The 25,797-nt window shown below is 41.7% G+C and overlaps 1 protein-coding gene across 2 annotated transcripts in view; it reads left to right on the top strand.

Moving 5' to 3' along the window:
- Positions 1 to 25,797, top strand: part of LOC124063315 (adenylate cyclase type 6-like) — a 32,424-nt gene that overhangs the window by 1,440 nt on the left and 5,187 nt on the right. Inside the window, exons 1-10 of one of the 2 annotated variants that reach the window (XM_046396839.1) lie at positions 263 to 465; positions 1,842 to 2,096; positions 2,222 to 3,161; positions 20,584 to 20,733; positions 22,767 to 22,888; positions 23,399 to 23,510; positions 23,776 to 23,903; positions 24,001 to 24,159; positions 24,671 to 24,812; positions 25,656 to 25,784. In XM_046396839.1, coding sequence (XP_046252795.1) covers positions 2,077 to 2,096; positions 2,222 to 3,161; positions 20,584 to 20,733; positions 22,767 to 22,888; positions 23,399 to 23,510; positions 23,776 to 23,903; positions 24,001 to 24,159; positions 24,671 to 24,812; positions 25,656 to 25,784 — 1,902 coding nt within the window. In that variant the 5' untranslated portion in view covers positions 263 to 465; positions 1,842 to 2,076. Of the gene's footprint in view, positions 1 to 262; positions 466 to 1,841; positions 2,097 to 2,221; positions 3,162 to 20,583; positions 20,734 to 22,766; positions 22,889 to 23,398; positions 23,511 to 23,775; positions 23,904 to 24,000; positions 24,160 to 24,670; positions 24,813 to 25,655; positions 25,785 to 25,797 lie in introns of those variants that run through there. The other variant, XM_046396838.1, reaches the window with a different exon arrangement.

Below are 25,797 nucleotides of genomic sequence, written 5' to 3'. Positions count from 1 at the left end.
TCGTGTGTGTGTGTGTGTGTGTGTGTGTACGTGTTGGGGGGGCAGCAGTACCGCCAAACACCATGCAAACACACAACCAAGCGACTGGCAACACATTGCAAATGGGTACAAGCTGGTCGACCTTGTGCAGAGGAGTGAGGGACGCAGCCGGGGAGGTGGAGGGGAGGAGGAGGTGGGAGGGGAGGAGAGGAGAGGTGTGTGTGTGTGTGTGTGTGTGTCAGAGAGAGGGAAGGGGGGGGGGGTCTCCTTGAATCTTGTCGATCCGCCGCCTGGGAGGAGGGATACGGCTTGGACTGATACGTGCCAGAGAAGGCGCATGCAGGCAAGATAGAGCGAGGAAATGTTATTTTTGCTCCCACAGCACGACGTGCCTCTCCGGTGAAAATGCCGGTCGAGGAGGCGGCGGCTGCGTTGCGTTTTCCCGTGTCTCCGCACTGTGTGGAGCTCAGGGCGTCTGGAGGCCTGGTAAGATCAGCTGGTAGCAGTGCTGAGGCGTACGTTATAACAAATCAGTCAGAATAAATGAATGCACTACTATACTAGTATTGTTATTAATATGCTACCCACTTTTCTAAAAATGCTAGTTATTATAGCAATATGGGAGATTTAAACACCATAAAATGTGACCAGGCCTGCATAAACTTACCAGTGAATATCTAAGAAATGCCCATTTTCAGTACACCCCAAAATTTTAGACAATTTCTAATGTAGCACCCTGGCTGAATAAAGATACATGATAACAGAAACACAACAAAACTGTATTTAATGTGTTTGGATCGTGTTGTCCAGTCCATTTAAATAAGGGCAGTATCTGCCATACATGAATGAATTAATGTCATGCACCCAAATGTGCCCATCCCACATGGCCTTTCATGATATTTCTTACATTACACATACGGTGGCGAAATATAGCAAGCACTGTCATATGCCTGAAAACACAGTATAACAGACATAAACCTATGAAACAAACCTGCCGCACTTTTGTACGTTGATGGTGTGCCTTTAACAAGAGCTGACGTTAAACACCTTGCGTTTAAACTGTGTACATTATCTGTCACGTCAGACCAACTGACATGTTAAAGATTCTGACAAAATTTCTGCCAGCAACACCAGACTGACACAATTACATGCACAACAGTGATGTATAAGTTATATAATGCTAAAACTGAAGTATTGTTAGTATGATTTTCCAGTAATTTCTTAACAACTTTTGGTTTAGTGCTGCAGGGCACACACATCCTGTCATGCTGTGTTTCCTGTTACTGTCCTGATATTTGTCTTGACAGTGTCCTATTGTCTAGTGGCATTTATCTGTATTTATTACTCATCTTTTGTAAACGACTGTGATAATAAACAGAGCTTCAAGGAGTCTTTATCTTCAGCCCAACTGACTGAAAATGCAGTTGTGTGTTTGAACCAGAGGTTGTGTTTTTGCACGGGGTCAAATTGAGCCAGTTGTTTCAACTTTTAAAAAAAAAAATGCCGTTGAGCTATTTTGGGTCCTATGCAACCCCCCTCCCCCCCTCATTCCTCCGTAAATCTGGTAGTAGCCTTTTCTTCTCCAATGAATCTTTCTAAATTTTCAGACATGAGATGAAATCTCAAGCGTGTCTGGTTATCCAGGACGTGTGACAAAGTATTAAAAAGAGCTAAAAGTGAACCAGGCCTATTCATTAATATGAATATTGGCACAATAAGACATCCACATTACTATTTTGATGCGCCTCACCTGACCTACTCACTGCTTAAATTTCAGTCATGACACCATCACAGATCTATTTGTGCCCTGGCTTTTCCTGTTTGTCATGCTACAGTCTGTATGTGTTTGATCTGCCCTCTAGACTCAACAGAAGCCGTGGAGATAGGCCAGGCAGCAGAGACTGATCTTCTCATTTACCTTGGTCTCTCCTCACTGGCTCTGGCACAAACATCTGGACTGAAGTGACTGGTGCACCTTTTTGCCCCATCCAGTCCTGCGGCCCTGCAGTGTGACCTCTACAAACCCCTCCTCACGTCTTCATAATTTTGTCCACGGGGATAAATGAGTGAACCGGCTGCAAGGGAAAGGGCTGGGACATGTACCAGAACCCCAACAGGTAAATGAACAACTCCTACAGGTGAATAGAGGAGGAAATGGTCCTCCCATATGGCATCAGTCCTGTACCTGTTATCTGTCTTTCACCTGTTCCTGTACTGAATGTTCCTCTCTCTGCTCATACAGAATGTCCTGGTTCAGTGGTTTCCTAGTCGCCAGAGTGGATGACCGCAAGACTGCGTGGGGGGAGCGCAATGGCAAGAAGTCCAAACGGAAGGGAGGCTCATCTCTCTGCAACCCGCGTTACATGAGCTGTCTGCGGGACCCAGATGCTATGGAGCCCCCCTCTGGAGCCCCCCTCCATCAGCACCACCGCGGAGGGGTGGCGGGGGCGGTGGGAGGCGGGGGCAACTTCGGCGTTCGCTGTGGATGGCAGGAAGACCACTATGGCAAAAGGGGAGGGGCTCACGGAGAAGGGGTGGGTCTGAAATCCGTCGACTTGGGCTTTGAGGACGGGGAGCTGAAAGGGAGGAAAGGCGGATGTAATGGAGGAAGCGGGGACATGGGCGACGAAGGGCCCAATGGCGCTGCAGGGGTTGTGACAGCTGCAGACTGCTGGCTCAGGGTGGTGCGGGTGTTCCAGTCAAAAAAATTCCAGTCCCGCAAACTGGAGCGACTATACCAGCGTTACTTCTTTAGGCTGAACCAGAGCTCCTTGACCATGCTCATGGGTGTACTTGTGATCGTGTGCGGCATCATGCTGACCTTCCACTGTGTCCATGCCGCCCCTCACGTGGCCTATTCGTCGGCCCTGTCGGTGGCGATGGCACTCTTTATGGCTCTTATGGTCGTGTGCAACCGCAACGGCTTCCACCAGGACTACATGTGGATGGTCAGTTACCTGGTGATCGGAGTCTTGGTGTCGGTACAGGTGTTCGGGGTGCTCATGGTGGCACCCAGGAGCGCTTCAGAAGGCATCTGGTGGTCCGTGTTCTTCATCTACATCATTTACACTCTGCTGCCTGTGAGGATGAGAGCAGCAGTGCTGAGTGGAGCGGTGCTCTCCATCATACACGTGGTCACCACCTGGCAGATTAACCAGGAAGACAAGTTCCTCTGGAAACAGGTAGGAGAGTCTTGACGTCTCACTGTTCTACTCTGTTCTTCTCGTGGTTGACCTGAAGTGACACCGATGGTGAACTGGTTGGAAATTATTTTGGCACTTTGTTCATTTTCCCTTTCTGTCATATTGTTTCTCAGACAGTATATGGGCAATTTATCCTGCAGGTTTTTCTAATTCTGTCACAGAGCCTTTGGTTGATCTCGCTGTATGCAGTGTAGCAAAGCACTATTCAAATCCAGAACACTGTATTTTAAGGGTCTGTGATGAGGTCTAGAGCAAACTGTTGTTGGAGTTTTTTTAGGTCTTCGTGAGTCAGTGGAGATGTTTAAATTGGCTGCGTTCAGCTTATAGCTGCTTCTCAGAGCATGAACAGTTTCTGGGTGTTGCATTTGTCTATCTGAGGCCATATTGCAAATATACATGATAGAAAACAAGACAGATTCATCTCTCTAATTCATGCAGCGCAGTCATTACACATCCAGCAGACATAGAGGAACATTAGTATTCATTTGGAGTCATGTTTTCTGACCAACTGGTGAATGTAAGTCCAGTGCTCACCCTGCATTTATCTCAGTTTTTGGTCTCCACCAACTCCTGAGGGAAATATCTGGCTCTAGCAGCAAAAGCCTTCATTATGTTCATTAGCTAGGTACTAGCTTTGTCTGTCTGCCGGCTGGTGCTGGCCAGTGTAGTTTTTTTTTTGCTGAAAACAACAGCCTCCAGTGGGTGGAAATGTGGTCGATGGGAACAGTGAAACAGAACCGTAAAGAGGCTTCTGTGAGTGCGTCACTGCAGCTGTCACCTTTCACATACGTTGTTGCTTAAATAATTTTGAACAGCGCAGCTTTAAATGCCTGCAACTGCGATTCCAAGGTTTTCTAAGACACCAAGTACAACATGTAGGAAAATATAGAAAAGACACATTTTTCACTAAATGTAATTTTTCAACCGTTAACAAATGTCATCCTGAATTTTGAACTGCGTTTGCAGGCTGCAAACAAACATATACAGAATGTGTTGTGGTATTGTTAAAGTTGGATTGAAAAAGTGAGATGTTGAGTCAATTTATTGATTCTGTGGACAGAAATCCGATCAGGAAGTTAATCGTTAAATTCATCTGAAAAACACAACACATTTAGCACTGCTGCATTTGACTTTTGTACATTTTTTTCTGACATTCTATACAAAAATTATTTATTGATAAATCACAATTAAATGGAATCGAAGATAATTGTTTGTTGCAAGCTGCCCCCAAAAAATGTTTTTTCAAAACCTGACGCTACTTTAAGTGAAATATGGCAAACAGTGTGGTGAAAGTAGCTGTTAAGTAATTAAATACACCATTAAGTGTTGGTGTGTTTATTGTAATTTGACTGAATTTGACACATCCTTTCATTCCTACATGTTCCTGGCCATTTAAAATGTCTCCTCCGTCTTGTTGGTTACGATGCCGCGGTGCTACACTGTGTGACCTGGCAACAAAGCCGATGCCTCTTATATTCCTTTTCTTGTTTTTTGTCGCTGCGTCGTATCTGCATATTCACATTTACTTTGGGGCTTATGGCTCTTGCAGTACAGTTTGTTGTTTGTGTGTCATGCCAAGGACCAAGGGGCTTGCTGAAGGTCAGTGGGCTGAATGAACCGCCCTGGCTGGACGGCTGTCTGTGAGTGTGTGTGTTTGTGTGTCTATGACTGTGTGCTGTTTTGTGACAGTGGGAGAATACCATGATATAAAGCAGTATCACTCAGATCTCTGTGCTCTCACACAAGGGACGCTTTGTACTTTTCTCCAAGGGTGGGGTGAGGCCTGGGTGGGGGACACTGTATGCTGCTTCGTGCTGTCTGTACTGCCGTAGCTGTTTTACAACCGCTGTGTCCTTTGGTGGGGGGGGTTGAACTTATGGAGAACATAATGGGAATACCATTACATGAAAACAATAGGGGGATGCAGGACTTAATTATGAGTCACTTACTGTCACTATAATGTCTCTACCGTTCCTATAAGATATGCATTCAGTAACATATTTCATATGTTGGCCAGTTGCAGTATATCTGTTCTCAGAAAACAACCCAAGCCAGTCACTTAAACACAGATCAATTTGTCTCAATGTTGTGACTGTTTATTGTAAATTAATTACTGAAGTACAGGATGAGATTCAGGATTCGTGGGAACTCAGTAACCGCTGGAAGCCCTGTAACTTCATGCATGATATCCCACAGTGCAATCCATCACAAGCTCCAACATTGTTTGCCATCGTTAAGCGAATGAATGTCATGAGATAGCTGCAGCCCGGCAATGCTGTTTATTCCTAAGGTCGTCCGTGTGCTATGTGACACAGTAAAGCAGTGTCATCAATCACCGATTCACGCTTGTGTGCAAGTATTTCCTCTTTCTCCAATAACTCATTAACCTACTGGGGTTCCATTGGTGTTGATGGGTACAGATAATGATGAAGTTGTACATGAGGAACGATGTAAATGCTGATCCTCTTTTCGTTGTCGTCTACTGTTTGCTGGCGCTGCAGGTTTAAATGGCGAGTCGAGAAGGAACCTGCGTGGTGGGGTCTGGTTGAGCAGTTACTCTTGGACAGGGACTAGATCCTGGATGAGCAGCAGCTATGGTTGGAGTTTACATCCCCCTTCCCAAAAATGTTGTTTGATTTTGCTATTTTTGACAAACTTGTAATTTATGTACAGCAAGAGTATAAATTGAAGTAATATGAAAGTCACACTCAAAATTCAGCAAATTTTGGTGGAGGATTTGTTGAATACCCTAAAAACTTATCTTACCCAAACCCTTTACTTTATATCATAATAACAACAACAATGTTGGTCTTTTTTTTTACCTCTTCTCTTTGGCTTGATTTGGGTTCACTTAGAAACGATGACGCAGAAACATTTGTGATGACAGTTTTGTGGTAGTTTGCTCATGTTGCCAGGAGTCTGTCAATCAAATCTGATCATACCAGTCCTGATGAAACCGATTAACTTGGTTAAACCTTTGATAGGTTTGTAAGAATGCTTAATTACAAGTTTAAATTCTGACTGCAGCTTATGTAGTCCTAGATATTTTGTGTTTCTTTAAGAGAAATATTTAACCATGTTGTCAGGGGCTTTGAAAACGAAAAGTCTTCACACTATCTAGTTTTGTGTTTACTGTGCAACATGGCATTAAGTTTTCATAGTGTGAAGTCACTTTCTTATAACACCTTACACATTCACTTCTGTTCAAAATATGACAAAATGTGATAAAATACGACTATTTGCTTGAAGAATGAAACCACACAACCTTGTTACTATTAAGTAGTTACCATACCTATATGAACTGATACTTTGACAGGGCTGTTGAATGTAAAATACTAAATCACATTGCCAGCGACTTGCAGTACACAGTCCAAAACAGAAAACAAGTGTTCCGAATCAGAGACATGAAAGCCCAGAATAAAAGTATTGACAGAGTCTCTTGACAGAACATTCATTCAATTATTTTCTGCTATTTTTATGTTGTTTTTATTCTCTGTTGTGGCTAAAAGAATCTGTCAGGAAACTGAGGCTCATGCAGACATCTTGATGGTGTCTGTTTGCTATATGAGAAGTATTTCATAATCGTGTCTTGAAATTTATGGCCCTTAATCCCTTTAAACCTTTCAAAACACATGCAGTCCATCTGGTTGTTTCTTAAGCTGTATTGCTCTTGGCGTTTTTTTGCTGTGTGTGTTTTTACAGCTGCGTACCGTAGAATTGAGTGTCTGTTCTCAGCTTCGGTCTGAGTGTCTTATTGTACACACACCATTGAAACGTCTTGGTATACACAGGGCCACTTTTGAAACAAACACCAATTTGTCAAAGCTTTAACATAGGAGAAATGGTTTGTAATGGAGATGTCCTGTTACATGTGAGCTGCACTTTGCTGCTACTTCTCAGTCTCCTCGGCTGAAATCAGTTAGCCACAGTATGTACATTACCTGCAGATGTGCATGTCGCACCTATCAGTATACACACACACACACACACACACACACACACACACACACACACACACACACACACTCACACTCAAACCATCCCTTGCTTTGTAATAGTTGTCGCCTCAACTTCCAGATTGTTTGCCAGAATTGCTGCTGTTTGTTTTTAAGCCCAAAGCTACTCACCTGTATGTGTGGGCGTCTCTTTAAATGATTTAATCAGAAGAATGCGCTATTAAAACCCAAGTAGACTTTACACCCTTCACTTTGCTGGGCCATACTGCCAATATGTTTGTCAATGACATGTACTTGGTTTTGTGACTGAAACCTCCTAATTGTTATACATTCCCCCCCCAGCAGTATTTGCTTTATGGCCACCCCATCATGGCTAACATTGTTTTGTGGATGCTGTTGAGTGCTGTGAGAGGTGGTTCATAAAAATACCCAGCCCTTGGCGTTTCTGCTAACTGTTGCGTCACATGGAACAGTCTTATCAGAGCTTGCGTCAGAGCAACAGGCAGGTCACTCTAACCCCTTTTTCTCTGCACAGACGTGACCCTGGTGTAGAGGCTGATACTGTGTATCCACAGAAACTACTACAGTTTATTTGTGTTCTTCTGTTGTATGTTAATGAAGCATACTGTAATGCATGTTTGACTACCGCAGTGATGGTGGGTTAAGCCCCTAAAAAGCCCATTAAGGAGCACAGAGGACAAATAAGGCCTCAACGTGGGCTCTGGGTCAGGGGGCAGTCAGTGGCCCTGTTCAGACCGGGTATCTGAGTGATCCGATCACAAGTGGACAGCGCTGAGAATAGGTGTGAATGCACCCAGCATTTGAGATCCGATCACTCAGACCACATTCGAAGGTGATCTGGGCCACATGTGACCACATTTGTTTAGTAGAGTGTGTGATGATGTGTCCTGGGCCACATTTAAACAACAACATTGTGAAACAACAAGAAGCCACAACAAAGACATAATGGAATACATGCTGATTACCAATTGGTTTACTGTTATGTAATTAGTAACCACAATATCCCAGACTCCTTTGAAAATCTGTGGAATTTTGAGAGCTGTTCGGTAAGTTTTACAAGTTTGCAAATGGCTTGGCAAATCCATCATTTCTGCCTTAAAATGGACATTAAATGCATTGTGTCACTTTGTCAGAGGGTCATGATACCAGCCTGTCTTAAGTGTTTCTTACCTGCCAACATTTAGCAGCCGTGTGAACACACTGTTTCAACTGATTTCACCATTTACACTAAATTTAGAGAAGAAGACAGCATTTTATACAGTTTTTATACAGCAAGGAGAAACATTAGATACTGTGAAATGAGGTCTCTGACAAATTTTTAATTATTTGGTCCAAATGTGATACATTAAGTTGTCATGTGTTGCACAGGTCTTCTTGTCAAGCTCCCTCTAAGTGTTTAAGTGTTTATTTTTTTATTCAGTAGATAAGATAATGAAATACAATTTAAATAACTTGCTGCTTATGTAATCATACTCTTAGTCTATGCGCAAGTACACTATGGTCTCACGTCAAACTTTCCAAATGGCTGTTTACTCAATTTTTAAATTTCCAGGATGTTAGACTAAGAATAAATACATTATAATCAGAGCAAATCTCACGTTCTATCAACTGTATGAGCTGTTCACAGTTTCACAGCAGCTCCTCGTGCTGGAATAACCTTGTGTGCATCAAGACAGAAAGACTTGTGTCCCAGTGGAGGAAGTGTCAGCTTCTAATGATCACCTGCGCAAAGCTGCAGCTATAGATTGAGACACCCTGTATAAGGGAAGCAGGAGGCAGCAAGGCGGTGTGATCGGAGGAGAATCCGATATTCTCCCCACGCAGTCCTTCTACAGCCTCCTTGATAAATAATTTGTGTGTTTAACGCGGCAGGAGCTGTACACTTTGCTCATGACCATGATAGGTGCTGACTGATGGGATCACACATGCACACACACACACACACGCACACACACCACAGCTTTACTCAAAGGATCCACATACTGCAGGCTGCAGTCCGTAATGTGCTTTTTCTGTGTAAGTGCATTTCATTTGTGTATCTACTAGCATGAGGATTTCATGGACACACATGAGTACACACACACACACACAGACACACATATCACCACCACCACCATCACCAGTCAGCTAATCTGTGGACCAATAAGAGCACCGGAAAATCAGTTTAGCATCACTTCTGAGAATGATGGGAGGATAAACAGCATTGCTAAGTGTCTCCCTCGGCGCTTGTGTTCAGTTGGTCCAGCGGTTGCCATGGAAACAACTACGACTCGAGCAGCCGAGACCCAATTCAGCTTGCTGGCGTACAGTTTGATAACCATTGCTTCAAGTAAAAATCAAAATTGATTTCTGCTGTTCACGTCTTCTGAGAATCTGAAAGCTCGAGTGTTGTTGCAGGGGTCCCAGCTTTCTAGACACACTGGCGTTTGGCTGCTCAGATAGATTCCTGCTTTGTTTTCCTCCCACCCCCCTGCTGTCGAAATGAGACAGTCCATAATTAAAGTTGACAGAGAAGAGGTCATATGAGTGGAGCTGGTGGGGAGTTAAGAGGCAGGGATACACAGGATGTTGTTTGCCAGTTGTCTGGTTGTCTCTGGTCAGCTCTGTGCGTGTTTGTAGCCCCGGTGATGTGGAGACAGTGCAGGACTTGTTTTCAGGCCTAAAACATGCATGTTTTGGAAAGAAATCTCACTGGATTGAATAATTGACCTTGTATGGTTCTGTTATTTATATGAGTTTCCTCTTTCAGCAGAGATAAATGGTTTTATTGCTAATTACAACTCCTTTACATTCCTCTAACGTTGACATAACTCCTCTAAGAAGCTCTTCGTTTATTCACAGTAGTTGTCCTTGAACCTGTTGTCTGTCCACAGCGTGTAGAGACTAGCGTCCTTGCAGGGGTCCCTTGTGTTCCAGAAAAACTTGGTAATATTGTGAAAAAGGTTTGGATTCTCTCAAACCCCCTTCTTTTTTTATGCAGATTTTGTTCTTTAATTAAGAACACTCCAATGCCGGTGTGACTATTCTCTCCACAGTTGTCACACCCGCCTGGTTGCCAACAGAAATGTGCGTAGTGTGTGGTTTTCAGTGCTAGAACCCCCAGCATGTCCCTGCCCATGTTTATAGAAACGTGAGGAAAAAGGAGTTTGAACATGGGCCAGTATGAACACAATAACTGCCCTTACATTACAAGTGATAGTTCACGACCTCGCAGTACATTATTTATGTTTATGGTCTGAAATACTCAAAGATGTCTAAAAGGAAATGCAGAAAAGCCAAACAAATAGAATTATTATTAATCGAATTCTGTTTGCTGTTTGTCAGTCATACGTTTATGTTGACTGACAAAAAGAAATGTTCCGTGACTTATCCAAAAGCAAATCCCAGTGATGACCAGGAAAAACACGTTTGTTGTGATAAAATATATTGTGACTAAATAAATCACACTTTGGCTAGCAGAAATACACATTTGCACCATTTGCTGTTTTGAAGAAAAAGATTTAATATCAGCTACCCACTTTGAGCTCTTTTGTGATTTATCTTACGTGTTATACATTGAGACTCATATCTTTTACTTAAATATGCACAAAAATATACTACTTCCTTTGCAGATTGCAAGATTACAGCTACTAATGTACTCTAGAGTAAACTGTATACTGTAGGATTGAATTAGTTGACTAGTAAAAAAGACTCCAGATGTTTTATTGTCTACTTTAGGAACAAATTCCTGTGTAAATTATTTTCCACTGTAGGGCTATATCCACATTACTCCGTACTTACTGTGTGTGGCTTGTACACTGTTTTCTGCGTAAAATGTTGTGTAGAATAAACTAGAATGCTTTTTATTTCAAGGAGAAGTGAATGAGGGGGGTGATTTTGGACACAGTAAGAGCTGAACAATGTTACAGAAAGTTTCCAAGCAAACCCTCAGCATGATCTGTCTTTTTTTTGTTTGTTTCTTCACTATAAATAGATAGAAACAAGTGTGTAATTGTGTGTGTGTAACTGTGTGTGTGTGTGTGTGGGCTGGACTTTGTCACATTCTTTCTATGTGCAAGACGATATTTTTTCTGATCCATATATCCATGAGATTTACGCAAGTCGACATTTCCTGCAACCTTTTTCCTCCCTCGGTGCTGTGCATGTAAAGATCTATGATGAGAATCCAAAGACTGTTTGTATTCACATTTTAGGAGTACATAAAACATAAATCCAAAGAGACTTGCTATTTACTTTGACGGAAACAACTTTGAAAATGAGAAAATTATAACTGAAATTGAAATAAATGCAACTAAAGAAATTGATAATGTGTTGCGCATGTTAGAGCGCAAATATTCCATTTTGTTCCCTCACACCACAGTGGTGCAGTTTTGTTTAAAACACACTGCTTCATGTCAGTCACAGCGATGACAAATTTCAGAAACTAAGAATACCTTTAAACAGTTTGATTGATGTTGTCCTGGAAATGTCCTGGAAAATCATTTCCTGAGAAAGGACAAAACTCTACCCTGCTGTTCTTCACAAATTACAGGAGCGACAGGACGGCCGATTGTGCTTCACAACATCTTTTCTCTGAGAATAAAAGACTGATTTTTTTATGTGAGGGTTTTTTTTCGCTGTGAGACACACACATGTCGAAGTGTCTCAAAAAAAAAAAAGAAAGACCACCCGGCTGAGGGAGGGAGCGGCGTGAGAGGGCGGGGCTTGACTCTTTATCTGTTGATGTGGTTCTGGTCACTTCAGATAAGGCCAGTGCGAGTTGTGTGTAGACACGAGGCTCAGGCTGAGTACACAAACCCAGCAGATGCCTGGCACCACACACATGCACAGACTCTCTCACAAAGACTCAAAGTGACAGTGAGCACGAGCCAGAGCACGAGGGGGGGTTGGAGGAAATAATAAATGAAAAGAAAGAATATGGAAATAAATAATCAACGCTCTCTAGAAAGATAACTGGCAACACCTACGGGGGAGACTCTTATGGTTTGTCATGAGTAAAGCACTGTCATTGTGTTTGGGGTCCTAGAGTGTGTTTTACAGAGCCTGATCTAACACAGATGCTCTAAGGAGTTCCAGATGCTCCTCAAAGGCCGATGAGCTCTGACTTGCACTCTCGCTGGCCCCACTTCAACAACAATATCCCATCAGTCACTGCTCCCCCTGGGAAAAGGCCTTATAAATTCAATATCTTGTTCTCCACACAGTCCTCTGCACAGTGCTGTCCAGCTAAATGTTTTTTTCCATGTCAGCATGAAATTATGTTCCTAGTGCATTTAAGTGACCTCAGCAGTCCGAGACAGCTCAGAACCATTTGAATTTATGCAGCGCTGAAAAGGATTATTTGATTAATTGGCAGTTCGCTTAACTGCTGCTTGAACCAGCACTTGTCCAGTCATAGCTTAGCAACGGTAACCATGCGCATTGTCGAGTTTTTTCTCCGCTTGTTGACGAGGTGTACATGGGGTTGCAGTGTGAGCGGTATCTGCCATTTAAACAGTTCTTGGAGTGGGGGGTGGGGGTTCAAAAACACAAAAGCAAAATTGTGAGAAATTCATCACATTGCCACCCCTGAAAAGCTAGCTGCTACCTGCAGTTGTAATGGAGTGCCACTTCGAAGCTGATTTAGCATATCATAACCCACTGAAACGGTTTATTATATCCTTATAACTAGCACATCCACTGTGTGGAGGCTTTACTGGGATGCTATCAAAATTTCGGTTAACTTTTGCAGCTCTGTCCTTCTTTCTCTTGTTGGATTTGGGTTTGCACTCCTATAACCCCGGTCAACGTTAGCTGAGATAGCACAACATTGCCAAACACTCTGGTTAGCTTTCACCTTCAAAGGGTGAGGATCTTCACTTTCAGCCTGAGACATGCAGCTTTAGCACCATCATCCATGTAGCCGTCAAGGGCACGTTGAAGACTCTGCTTCCAGGGTTGCTGTTTTGACACAAGTTTACTGGAAACATTAAAAAGGGATGGTGCTTTCAACCAACTGTATGAGCTACAAAGAGCTTGGTTAGCTAACTAGTTACAGACAATCAAATCTGCTGGTGACAGTCGACGTTTCAACCGGCAAAAAGCGACTTGAAATGAGAAGCTGCCTTTTGTCTACCTCTGAAAACCCCAGTGTTTATAACATTACCAAAAATTTCAGAGATAAATCTGCCACTGTTACCGCTGGACTCTGTATTACGTACAAACCAAGAGCTCAAAGTCTGTAAATAAGCAACAGTAACTAGGAGAGGCGGGACTTATTGAGCAGTGAATTGATAAGTTGGCATTTGGACTCCTGTATGTGACATTTGACAAAATGGGTGTATTGCTATGGAAAACAATTTTTGGCATGCTGAGAACACACCATGTTCTGACAGCGGTATGTCGGTGTAATGAGCCTGTAAGACAAACTCATCTTCCCACCCCTACACCCACCAACCCTCCCTCAGCTGGTCGCCACGCTGCACCTTCCCTGAACCTGGGTGGGGGGCTGCAGGTCTTTGGAGGGAAGCTGTGGAATGTGGGTGATAGTTGCTAAGTGAAAGCTGCGCTGCCATCTCTGATAATTCACAGTCTCCGTGGGTGTGAGTCTCGGGCCAACACTAAGCAGAACCTTTCACAAGACTGAGAAAGAAGCACACGAAGAGAGAGCGAGAGAGAGAGAGAGAGCGAGAGAGAGAGAGAGAGAGAGAGACTCTTCAACAACACTGAGTTATATATAAAATCACCACCATCATCACATCTCAATCTTCCATGCATAAGAGGTGTATAATGACTGCTGGCTTCAAAATGAGCTCCCTAACAGCAATATTGAGTCAGGAAAGTGAACATAATGGCAGCATACATGTAATAACAAAGCTTGTTTTTGCATATCAACAGCATCTATCTGAGTTACTGACTGATTGGCCATAAGAGACAAAGCATGTGTCCGATTGATTCTTCTCAACTAAAGGGATTTAATGTGTAAATGAAATTAAATGTCCTGCAAGAGTCTTTGTTCTTTTAGTAGTCATTTCAGTCTTTTCTTTTTTAAGCCTCTGAATTTTTCATTCTGTCAACTGACTTGAAAGGGGTCTGAGAAAAATAAATAGTAATACCAGGTGCCTGGGGAAAATGTTAAGATCCTCCCTGACCTGATAATTTTTCGCATTTGCATGTATATATATACACACACACATACACACACACACCTTCCTGTGATCAGTGCCAGGTGCTTGCTGAGTATTGTTAAAGGGAATGGAAAACAGGATGTGGGGTGGGGGGGCGGGTGGCAGAGGTACTGGATTCGGTGGACTATGCACTTTATGAAAACCTCAGACGTTTTAAGATTGTTTAGATTGAAATGGAATTGGCTGGAGAGTGCAGACAGTTAGTCATGATTTAGACTGTTTAATTACTTCATTGCACAGACACACTGAATTAGTTTTTCTTTTGATCTGTTTTATTCAATGTTGGCCATTAGACTTGCAAAAAGAGATTTTTTGGCCACTTACTGTCAATGCACTGCTGATGTATTATCACCTTTTCAGCCCGTTTGATGTTATGTAATAACAGTAATAACAGTTGTTTATATACACATCAGTTATAGAAAAACATTATCTTTTTTTTGGAGTCATGTTCTGGACCTTTGGTAATTTTAAGTCAAATACTGACTTTCCTTTAGCCCTGATTTTGGTCTCTACCAACTTCAGCCAGAAATATTTGGCTCTATAGCTGCTAAATGCTCCACTATGTTCTCCAGCTGTGGTTTGGTGCTTTGAAGGTAGCGTATAATTTTTAGAGGCCTTAAGAGGACTTCTATATACAGAGACTTGCCTGCCTTTAAAAAAAAAAAGAAAAAGCTATGAGAGCAGTGAGGATGAACCAAAGCTGTGAAGTTATGCAGCGGAAAACCAAAACAATGAGCTAAAAGCTGCTGTGAGCGGAGAGAAGAAGCTGCAGCCTGGTCATAATTCTCTGTGAGTCACGACCTCTTTCACATACAAGTACCCATATGATTCACTAACATAAAAATATTGATTATAGCTGATACAAATGATCTTTTATGGTTTTATCCTTACACTTGTCCATATTTTTCCACATTGCTCTCTCTCCCACAGCACTCTTTCCCAGTCTTGAAAAAGTGCCCGATGGCCTTTAAAGTCAATGTTTATAGACACACTGTCAGGACCACAGACTTCCTGCTAAAGTAAAAGGCTGCTGTGTTAAATCCATCATAAAGGAGGAGAAAAAAAAAATCTAAATACGCTTTCTGAACGTTCCATTAGCCCCCCTTTCGTTCTCGCCTGCTCGCCCAACTTGGAAACAGTAGCTTCAAAGGGGTTTTATAAGGTATAGAGTGGGGATGAGTGTTTGGATGTGGAGGCATTGCCATTGATGAGCAGGTGGATATCATTGGAGAAGGTGGATATCATCGTTGCGTTTGCCCTTTCTGTATTCCCTCTGTGTGTCTCTAGGAAGGTGATCAGTCAGCCGGTTGATCTACCACTTTGATCAGGGCTGAAATCTCTCAGCTATCAGTTGGATTGCTGTAACATGCTGTACAGGCATTCATAGTCCCCCTCAGGATGAAATTAATTAACTTTGGTGATCCTCTGATTTTTCATCCAGCGGCTTACTAACAACAGCCCCGTCAGCCTCGGCTGTGTCGATTGTTTTGTGGTCACTAGCAAATGTTAGCATTCCAGCACACTAAAAAGGATAGGGAACAGAGTTAACGTTATACCTCTTAAATATAAATATGTTTGCGTTGTTTTTGGGAGCATGTTAGCATGCTGACATTAGCATTTAGCTCTAAACAAGATAAACTTTCTCACAGGTGTAATGCCAAGCTCTGTTTTAGCAGTTTAATTAATATATACTCTAAATGAAGCATCTCGTGATTATGAAGTAGTATGCACACCTTTGGTTTTTTTTTTTTGAAACAGGGATGAAAATTGAAAACAAGCTTTTTGCTTTTTTGCAGTGACACCCTGATTACAATACATGTAAAATACAATACTTTAAAAATTTAGTATAAAACAGTATTGCACTACATCAGAAGCAATAGCAGCAAAATAGAAGCAAAGGTTACAGGACAAACAACCCAAGGACTGCAACATGAATATGAAAACGGATACATTCGTACTGCTCTGACTCAATCAGAATAGATTTAAATTTATTAAAAGGGATCAGTTTGTCAGCTAATTTTTAACAGTTTCTGCAGATTGTTCCACTTGTGTGGAGCATAATATTTTACAGCCAATTTCACAGTCTGAGTAATGATATGGTGAATTTTTTTTTTAGGACCAAATAGTTTTAGGAACCTGATTTATAAATAAGAAAACATGAAAGACACCCAGGTAGTTTGCCAAGGAGTGCTTTGTAGATAAACGGGATGCAGTGCCGTTCTCTTCTCACTGCCAGCGACGGCCACCCAACTTTTTCATTTAGTGAACAACAGTGTGTTCCAAAGGCACCTCCAGCACTGAATCTAAGGGCAGGGTGATAGACTGCATCTATAGAGGTTGAAGAGTGGAGGTGGGAGAATGCATTTAAATTGTATCACCACAGTCCCTAAGGGATAGAAAGGTTGACTGGACAATTTGCTTCCTGCAGGTTTATTTTAAAAAAGAAATTCCACTTTTGCTTTTAAGGACTTAGTCAGTTCATCGCTAATGTGTGTCTTTTGAACCAGTTTTAGCCAGAAACTACAGTATTCATAATGGGATACTCTTTCAATCGACTGGTTGCACAGCAGACGTTTTGACATGTCATAGCAGGACACTCACAGGTGTATTAATGATGGTCCACTTAGAGGAGGTCCTGCTGTTGTGTGTGCTGGTTCACTGTCTCCGTCACTGGGACAATTAATGGAACCGAGCCGTCGTTACTGTTATTAAGTCCACTTCTGTTACTGCGAGAGGTCATTTGTCCTTTTAAGGGCAGTGATACTCATTTAACTGGAGTTAGTCAGTTTTGTACAGAACAACGTGCGTTTTGTACTTAAAGATCAATTAAAATTTGCCATACAGAACTGAAATCAGAATGCAAGTCTTGAACTGTAAAGGTTAGATAAGGGGGGGAGTGGAGTGGATTTTGTTTTGGCAGAATTGTGGCAGAATTCAGCTTTCATAATATTTCAGGTAGACCACACACTTAAAGCCCCACAGTATGTTAAAATCAAATCATTCTTTTCCTTAAATAGGATGTATGGTGAAATGTGAAATATTCAGACCTAAGTAAGGCAATGGTGATTTTATTCAGTATAAATACGTAGCAGAAATGGGCTTCTAAATATTTCTTGTCTGACAGTAAAATAAAGAGCTCAGTGGGTGTGAGAAAGACTGCAAGAATCAGTAAAATGTGCATTGTCGTAGGGGTTTTATCTTCATTGTTGGAGGTATTTCAGGTATGCAGCAGCCTAAGTTGTTAAGCGTAGAGTCATTTATTCAGCAATGTGTCCGTTGAGTCATGTTGATCATCCATTGATTAAGCCTGCATATCCTTCCTAAGCTGTTGGACGCTTTTTATGGCAAAATACATTTTAATCTATGTTGTGCTGAATAGTCAGTATTAGTGCTGTTTTGCCTGTTCTGTCGAGATCAGAGCAGCTCTTACATAATGCCATTTTGATATCCAGAGATTAGGCTGAGGTCCTCTCCACAGACTGGCTGGCTGCTCCCATCATGTCACCCTCCAGGGGAAATGACGACTGCTTTTGTGTGATTTTCCAATGACGTGATGTTCAATTCTTGGTTTATTTTAGCCTTCACGAACTGAACATAACCCTTTTAGTACACCGTAATCATGTTGGTAACTCAGTCATGAACCCTACCTGACAGGGAGTGAGCAATGAAGATTAGAATGCGTAGTGGTGTGATTATAATGGTGCTGGACCAACCAGCACAGGAAAGGCCGGCAGGATAAGGTAATGAGTGATGAGTTTAGATAAATGAGTGTGTTGTCGAGCAGAGGACATGAGCAGGTGCAGTGGCCTTGCGCTGGGAGCGTGGTAGTGTGTACAGGTAGCAGATAAACACTGCCAAGCAGAGCTCCTAAAGAGGTGGAGTGCTGTTGCGTAAACACAGGACCTGACTGTGTACTCTGTAAACCCACTAGCCCTTGCCCTCTTGAGAAAAGCAAGCAATTAGTTTGAGCCTGTGAGCTCAGACACATGAAGTGTGAGGCGCACGTCGAGTGAACCTCAACCCATAACTGCTTACAGTACCTGAAGCTCCCTGCATGGGGAGGGAAAACACATGTTCACACACAGCACACATGAAGACAAAAAGGAGGCGTTCACCTGCAAACACGCACCGTGCTGCAGGGTTCACTTTTGTCTCATGGCTGTTTTTGCTTGATCAGTGAGAGTAATGTAAACAGAGCTGAGCACTCTGAGCCATCTGCCTAATGTCACTGTGGCCCATATCTGTCCTCCTGCCTCTCCCTCCTCCTCCTCTCTCTCTCTCTCTCTCTCTCTCTCTCTCTCTCTCTCTCTCTCTCTTTGCAGATCTCACTCGCTCATTCTCTTTTTACTCTTGTCATCCTCACATTGTCCTTTTCCTTCCTCGTGTCGCTCCTTTACCACTCATTTCCTTCCGACCCTCAACATGTGTCAGTCTTCCATTTTATCTGTGTTGTCCATTATGCCGCTGTGTGCTATTTTTCACTCCACCCCTTGTTTGCTTTCTTTTTAAACTCAACAGTCCGTTGCCCATCTGTTTCTATTCCTGTGTCTGTGATAAACTGTGTAAACTATGTCACCTTGGGACACCTTTACCCTCCTTTCCTGTTCTCATTATTCTTTTGTAGCTATCTTATACATTTTCATGCATTCATGCTCTTCTGTTTGCATGGAAGTTTTACTTAAATGCGTTTCTTTTTTTATTAGAACAGATGAAAAGATTGCAATGTATTTTTCTTAACAAGTATTCTAAATTTACTATCACTGCTCACATTTGTTTAACCGTGTGCAGTATAGTAATAGTGTGAAGATACACATGGATTTTTCTCTTGCTCAGATAATTTCAAAAGTGAAGGCCTGTTAGAGAAGCACGTTGATCAAAACACTAAAGGATGAGCCGTAATCTCAACAAAAGTACTTAAATAACCCAAGTGTCTTGGATCAAGCTGTAGAAGGTGTTATAATTCTGGAAACCAAGAAGAAGAAAGAAAGGTTTGTGTCTGACCTATCAAAAATATGTTCGTATCATTAATTCAAGATGAGTGAAGATTTTTTGAGCTGCAAAAAGAAAGTAGTTCCTTGCAACCTTCAGAGATTCTGTTCCATTAAGTTTCTCCATTTCAGAGGTTTCACTGTGTTTTCTTTACTGTTTGGGTTTGTGACATACACAACACAGTTCTCTCTAGTGATTTCCATCATGATTTAAAATGTAAATGTTTCTTAATCTTTTAGAGCTAATGATATCGTTAATACTATGCAAAAGTTAAAGAATTTGGAAGGCCCTTAAAACCTCAGTATTTCAGTTGGATTTCTGCAAGAAATGTATCTACTGATTTCGGTGGATGACGACTGTCAGCTTATTAAAAAACAGTATATGTGAGTTCACTCTACCAAAATAAAAGATTTTTTGATTTTGATAAAATGAATGAAGTTTGTTTGTTTGTTTTTTGCAATTTAATAGAAGTCTGAGCTTCACGTGTAAAAGAAAATCTAACTGAACTACACTAAACAGGTAATAGAGGCTGACTTTTCTCTTCATGTGTTATTATTTTTTTTCTCTTTGGTGGATGTGTGTCACGATGTGATCTGGGACGAGAAGATTTTGTCATGTTTTAGTGCATCACATAGTGCACTTACATGGTGCCTTGAGTCTCTTGAGAGAGAGATTGGTGACAGAAATGTTTGAGAAAAGAGGTAATCGGCAGAATGAAATACAAGCCACTGGTATCATAATTTAAATCTTTATAAGAGTACAATAAAGGCCTGTCGTCAGTTAATGTGTCTATGACTTTTTATCTGAGGATTTTCCGGTAAAGTAAGGTGTACAGTAGGCCTGTATCTATCTGTGTGTGTTTATCTGTCAGTCTCACTGTTACTTTAACTGAAATGAAAACAGTCAACCACACAGTTTTACTATAATTTAAGACTGAACCCACATAAAAGAAAGAAAAGACATCCCGGCATTTATATATAAAACAGTTTCTTTACACAATTTAAATCTGTACATTTCATCCTCTGCACTTTTCTCTCTTAGTAAAACACTCAGGTATTGATTCATGAAACCATTTTGTCTCAGAAGCAACAACAACAACAACATAGGTACATGAGAAGTGAATCTTCTGTCTAGTTTGATGAGGAAACACAGTCTATGTTTAAATCATGTTTCTCCCTCTGTTATGTCATGGGATTAGCAGTATCCTCCTTCCTTCCTTCTTTCCTTCCTCTTGACGACTTCTTTTCCCCTCCTCTGTCTTCTGTCCAGGTGAGTGCTAACGTCCTGATCTTCCTGTGCACTAACATCATTGGAATCTGTACCCACTACCCCGCTGAGGTTTCCCAGAGACAAGCCTTCCAGGAGACCAGAGGATACATTCAGGCCAGACTACATCTGCAGAGGGAGAATCAGCAGCAGGTAAACCTGCACACATACGTGCATTTTATATGTATATATGACTGTAATGACCATAATATACGACAGCCTTTTTATACATATATATGGAAACAAAGTATCCTCATCCTCGAAATCATTTCTGTTATAAAAATTAAACATGAACATGAAATACTTGCAATACATGAACTCATGTATCTAGTCCAAGTGTCAAAATAAGAGATTTGGATATGTACAGTGATTTGGGGGTAGTTTTATTCCAGCACTTCACCACAGCACCACAGTTTGTATTCGTGAACCCCACACACAAAAGTAGCCTGGTCCACGCCTATCAGGTGCTCCATACACACACATTTAGCAATGTGTAAATAAATCCAAAAGGATGTCACAAATCTTTTTAGACGTGTATACACAGGAAACATTTCGAAAGCAAAATGGTCAAATCTCCATGTAAAAATCTAATAATAACATTTATTCAGGTTGTGATGTGATTGTAAAAGTGTTTCACATGTGCTCAAATTAAAAAGAAACTTAGCTTTGTGCGTGGATCAGAATGCACAATTGTGAGTACACTCCCGGGCTCTTGGAAGCAGGTACAGTAACTGACAAGCCCATTTGTTCCTGCTGAAGGTGTAAATCTTTGAAAGTGGGTCATGTATATATAGTTTCATTTTTTGAAAAGGCTCGGCAGTTTTCTGAAACAGCTGCACATTGTAGCAACACTCACGCAAAAGCAAACGATGCACTTGCTGGACAGTATTTTTACCCGTAAATTTAATGTTTGGTGTGCTGGTGGGTATTAATGGCAGCAGGACAGTGTGTATTGGCTCAATGGTGTTCATGATGCAACAGTGTGGCTCACTGATGTGTGTTTAATGGTTTTTGGACAACAATGGAGTTCTGTGGCAAAGAGGATTAAGATATGTGAGCATTTGGATACAGATACGTTACTTGTTAGAGGATCACTTTCATGGGATTTGTTGAGAGAGGAATAACAAACATTACCAGACTTATCCTTTAATTTTTGCCTAAAACTAAATGCAGTCCTTAAACTGACCGTAGCCCAAATCATAATCTCTGAAATAAGCTCTTGAAGAAATAAGAACTGGATAGAAATGTATAAAAGGCATAATTTTTATTTCTTCAGTAAAATTCTAAAAACGAAAAGACTTTTGTTCTATATTTTGTTGAGTGGTTCCAAATATTTCCAACAATGTTCAAACCCAAAGAAATCCATGATTTTATTTGAAATTATGTTGTGTTTTCATTTGGTTGCCTCAAGTTGCTGCAACTTCTGGAGAAACGCTAGATGATACGTCAGAGACTGAAAAGGAAACACTGCTTCATCAAATTTCATCTTTCATCTCGTTATTGTTTTGACTGAGTGGCAGAAATGACTGTGCCTTTCTGTCTTAAACTCTGTTGTCACGTGTTGTCATGTGATTAAAGTAACAAAAGCGCAAAAAAAACCTGCAGAGTTGCCACTTGAGGCTGGCTTCAAAAGAAAGCCAGTCCCCATAGATCCCTATAAGTTCACATCAGAAATAAACATGTTTACACCCTGGTACAAAAGTTTTAGTCTTAAGGACTAATTTTTGGGCTAACATTTGTGACAACTGTAATTTTTTATCTCGCTCACTCATTTTAAATATATTAAGGCTTGAAGAGATGCAAGCGAATGGCTGCTTTGAGGGACAGCTAGTTGTTAGCTGCCTGCTGAGCTTCACCTTAATTAAGTCGAGTCACTGAACCTCTCAGTCGTGTTTGTGGTGTTGGTGTATTTTGAATTATTTTCATGCAAATATAGGACAAACGGCTTGCCGTGTGGTTGCTATTGCACTAACAGACTGTCCAAGAAGAGTGTGGTCCAACTCTGGCCATTTTTGGATTAGCCAAGACTTAGGCGGAGTCAGACGTTGCCAAGATGGCGACAGTCAGAGCCACCATGTTGGTTCTTCAGAAATCTACATGCCACAGAGACTGCAGTCTGTGATTGGACATAGATGGTAACATTGTGAATAACAATCTGAATTTGTGTGTGTGTGTGTGATTTCCAGGAGCGTCTGTTGCTTTCAGTGTTGCCAAGGCATGTTGCAATGGAGATGAAGGCTGACATCAATGCCAAGAAGGAAGACATGATGTTCCATAAGATCTATATCCAGAAACATGACAATGTCAGGTCAGTTGGGACTCTTGGCCTCCGTATTTCTTGTTTTATACATGAATGTGATACACACACACGCGCGCTCACAGAGTCAGAAGAGGGTAGAGTGGTTTGGCAGAGCGGAGGCTAATTAACACTAGTGAGGGAATACTTAATCACCAGCAGCCAAGATAAGATAATCCCCAAAGATGGAGAGCTTCAGCACACATTCAATTACAGCACTGAGCAAACACACTGTTCACAGTCGCTCTCCCTCCTCACACACACACACACACACACACACACATTACAGTGGCACAGATCTCCTTCAAAAGACTTTGAGGTCAAACATTCTGCCTCTCAAGGTCAGCAGCCCTGATAGTGACATGCAGCAAAATAATGCTGCTGCTGTTGTAATGATCATAGAGTTGCACAGTTGCTAAAACTTGAACAGTAATCTTACATGAAGATGCCTCATCCCAGCCGAGGGCTAATGGTGTTTTTCCTGTTTCTCCCTGTCTTTCCACCTCTTGGTCTCGTGCTCAGTATTCTGTTTGCAGACATCGAGGGTTTCACCAGTCTGGCCTCTCAGTGCACGGCTCAGGAGCTGGTCATGACACTCAATGAACTCTTTGCCCGTTTCGACAAGCTGGCGTCGGTAAGGAGAACACACAGCGTCCTTTCTCCTGTGTCTGTGTCTTCACGTGTCCTCTTGTGCTTTTTTGGGGTAATGGGTTGACATTTTAAGGAAATAGCTTTAGAGGTCTGATTTTGTAACCAGATCCAGGGTTATAGTTTCGGTCAGTTTTCTCATTTGCAAGAGGGGGAATAAAAAAAATTTCCCACAATTTGTTAACTTCTTTTTTGTGTTTTCATGTGTTGTCCTCCATTTTTTTCTCCCTCTCTTGCTCTGCCTTTCTCAGGAGAACCACTGTCTACGTATTAAAATTTTGGGTGATTGTTATTATTGTGTGTCCGGGCTGCCTGAACCCCGGGCCGACCACGCTCACTGCTGTGTGGAGATGGGCGTCGACATGATAGAGGCCATCTCGTGAGTGTCAAGACAGTTTGCATATGTGTGGTATTAGTTTTGGGGTCAGTTTGTTCGGCGTATTCTGCAAAGTTTTGTGTCTCGTGTGCGTCTGCAGGCTGGTGCGGGAGGTGACGGGGGTCAACGTTAACATGCGCGTCGGCATCCACAGTGGGCGCGTGCACTGCGGCGTGCTGGGGCTTAGGAAGTGGCAGTTTGACGTGTGGTCAAACGATGTCACGCTGGCCAATCACATGGAGGCTGGAGGCAAAGCAGGGTGAGGGAAATAAGCACGCTTAAATAAGCACACACGGTTTATAGTTTGCATGTTAGAATAAATCATCACAGTGCACAATAGCTATGAACCCAAGGCCCTGCTGGTGGTCAACAGAATTTCCATGTTTACAAAGACTCTTTAAGATACTTTATTATGGATAAAATGAGGTTCACTTCAAATACTGCTTAACTTTTATTCAAGTAACTAACTGAAAAGTAAATATAAAGATAATATAAACATACATACGTTTGATGTTTTGTCAGTTTGATTGTTTTTATTCTAATTTATGTATTTACATTATGATAACGCCCCTGACATATTGTGTTATGTGGTTATTCTGGAGCTGCTGCTTGGGTTCACACATGTGTCCAGCATTGCCAAGTTCTCCATAAATCAATAAATTTGTGAAAATGAATCAATAAAGTCACATTCACATTTTCATGCTGAAATACAGACACACACACACATTCAGGTTTTATGTGAAATTCTCTGTGTTCTTGTCTCTTTCTAGGCGGATCCACATCACTAAGGCCACCTTGCAGTATCTTAATGGAGACTACGAGGTGGAACCAGGTTTTGGAGGCGAGAGGAATGCGTATCTGAAGGAGAACAGCATCGAGACCTTCCTGGTCCTCGGCTGCAGCCAGAAACGGGTCAGTGCACAAACACACACACAGATTATTTAGAATATAACAGGTTTGTTAGGGTACACATTCAGGAAAAAAACTTTTTAAAGAACACTGGAATATTTTACCTCGGGCTGAAGACTGAAGATTTTATTTTCAAACCACCTTCTCTTAGTCCAGTGCAAGAGTGCAAGTTATGTTGCTTTTCCCATAGAATAACAGTGTGCCGAGTTCATCTTTGTAAATAAAGGCTTATTTACCACAGCAAACACATACAACATACATGTACACATACAAAAATGTTCAGTTGGCGTTTTCATTTGATTTTAATGTTCTTACATTTTCACTTCCTGCTTGTTGATTTTTTTCTTTATTCTTATGCTTTCATTCCACACTATAAAGTTTTGAGACGTATTCTCAGAATTGTACCCAGATATGTTCTTTTCTTCAGTTTTCTCAAAATAAATTCCTGAACGTAGCTTTTAAACTAGAAAAATGTCAAATTTTCCAATCAGGCCTAAAAAGTACGTCACAAATGGGGCAAAGCTAACTGACAGATAACTGAGTACCTACTCTAAGTGGGGTCTAGACTCTTGAATGTGGTGGAGCTGAGCTGCAGGTCAACAGTGACAAGCAGAATAACAGTAACTGTGAAGAAACAGAACCACAGAGACATAATCTTCACAGATGAGAGTGGACAGATTTGTGAATGAGATTTTCTTCTAGATCCTGAAGTGGTTGTATGCTGCCCATCGTGGGTGTAATAAAAGCCAGAATGAAAAACTGTATTTAGTCACTTATATTGTCATTCACTGTGTTGTGTTATATGAGAACAGTTGGTCAAGCTTTCATGTTGTTCCCTCTGAGCAGAAGGAGGAGAAGGCGATGATGGCTAAGATGCAGCGGACGAGAGCCAACTCTAATGAGGGGCTTATGCCACGCTGGGTCCCCGACAGAACCTTCTCCAGGACCAAAGACTCCAAAGTCTTCAGACAAATGGTGAGACTCAGCA

Source organism: Scatophagus argus, chromosome 8, assembly GCF_020382885.2.
Source record: "Scatophagus argus isolate fScaArg1 chromosome 8, fScaArg1.pri, whole genome shotgun sequence".
NCBI lineage: Eukaryota > Metazoa > Chordata > Actinopteri > Scatophagidae > Scatophagus > Scatophagus argus.
The sequence above is the reverse complement of the archived record's forward strand: the minus strand, read 5'-3'. Positions and strand labels throughout refer to the sequence as shown.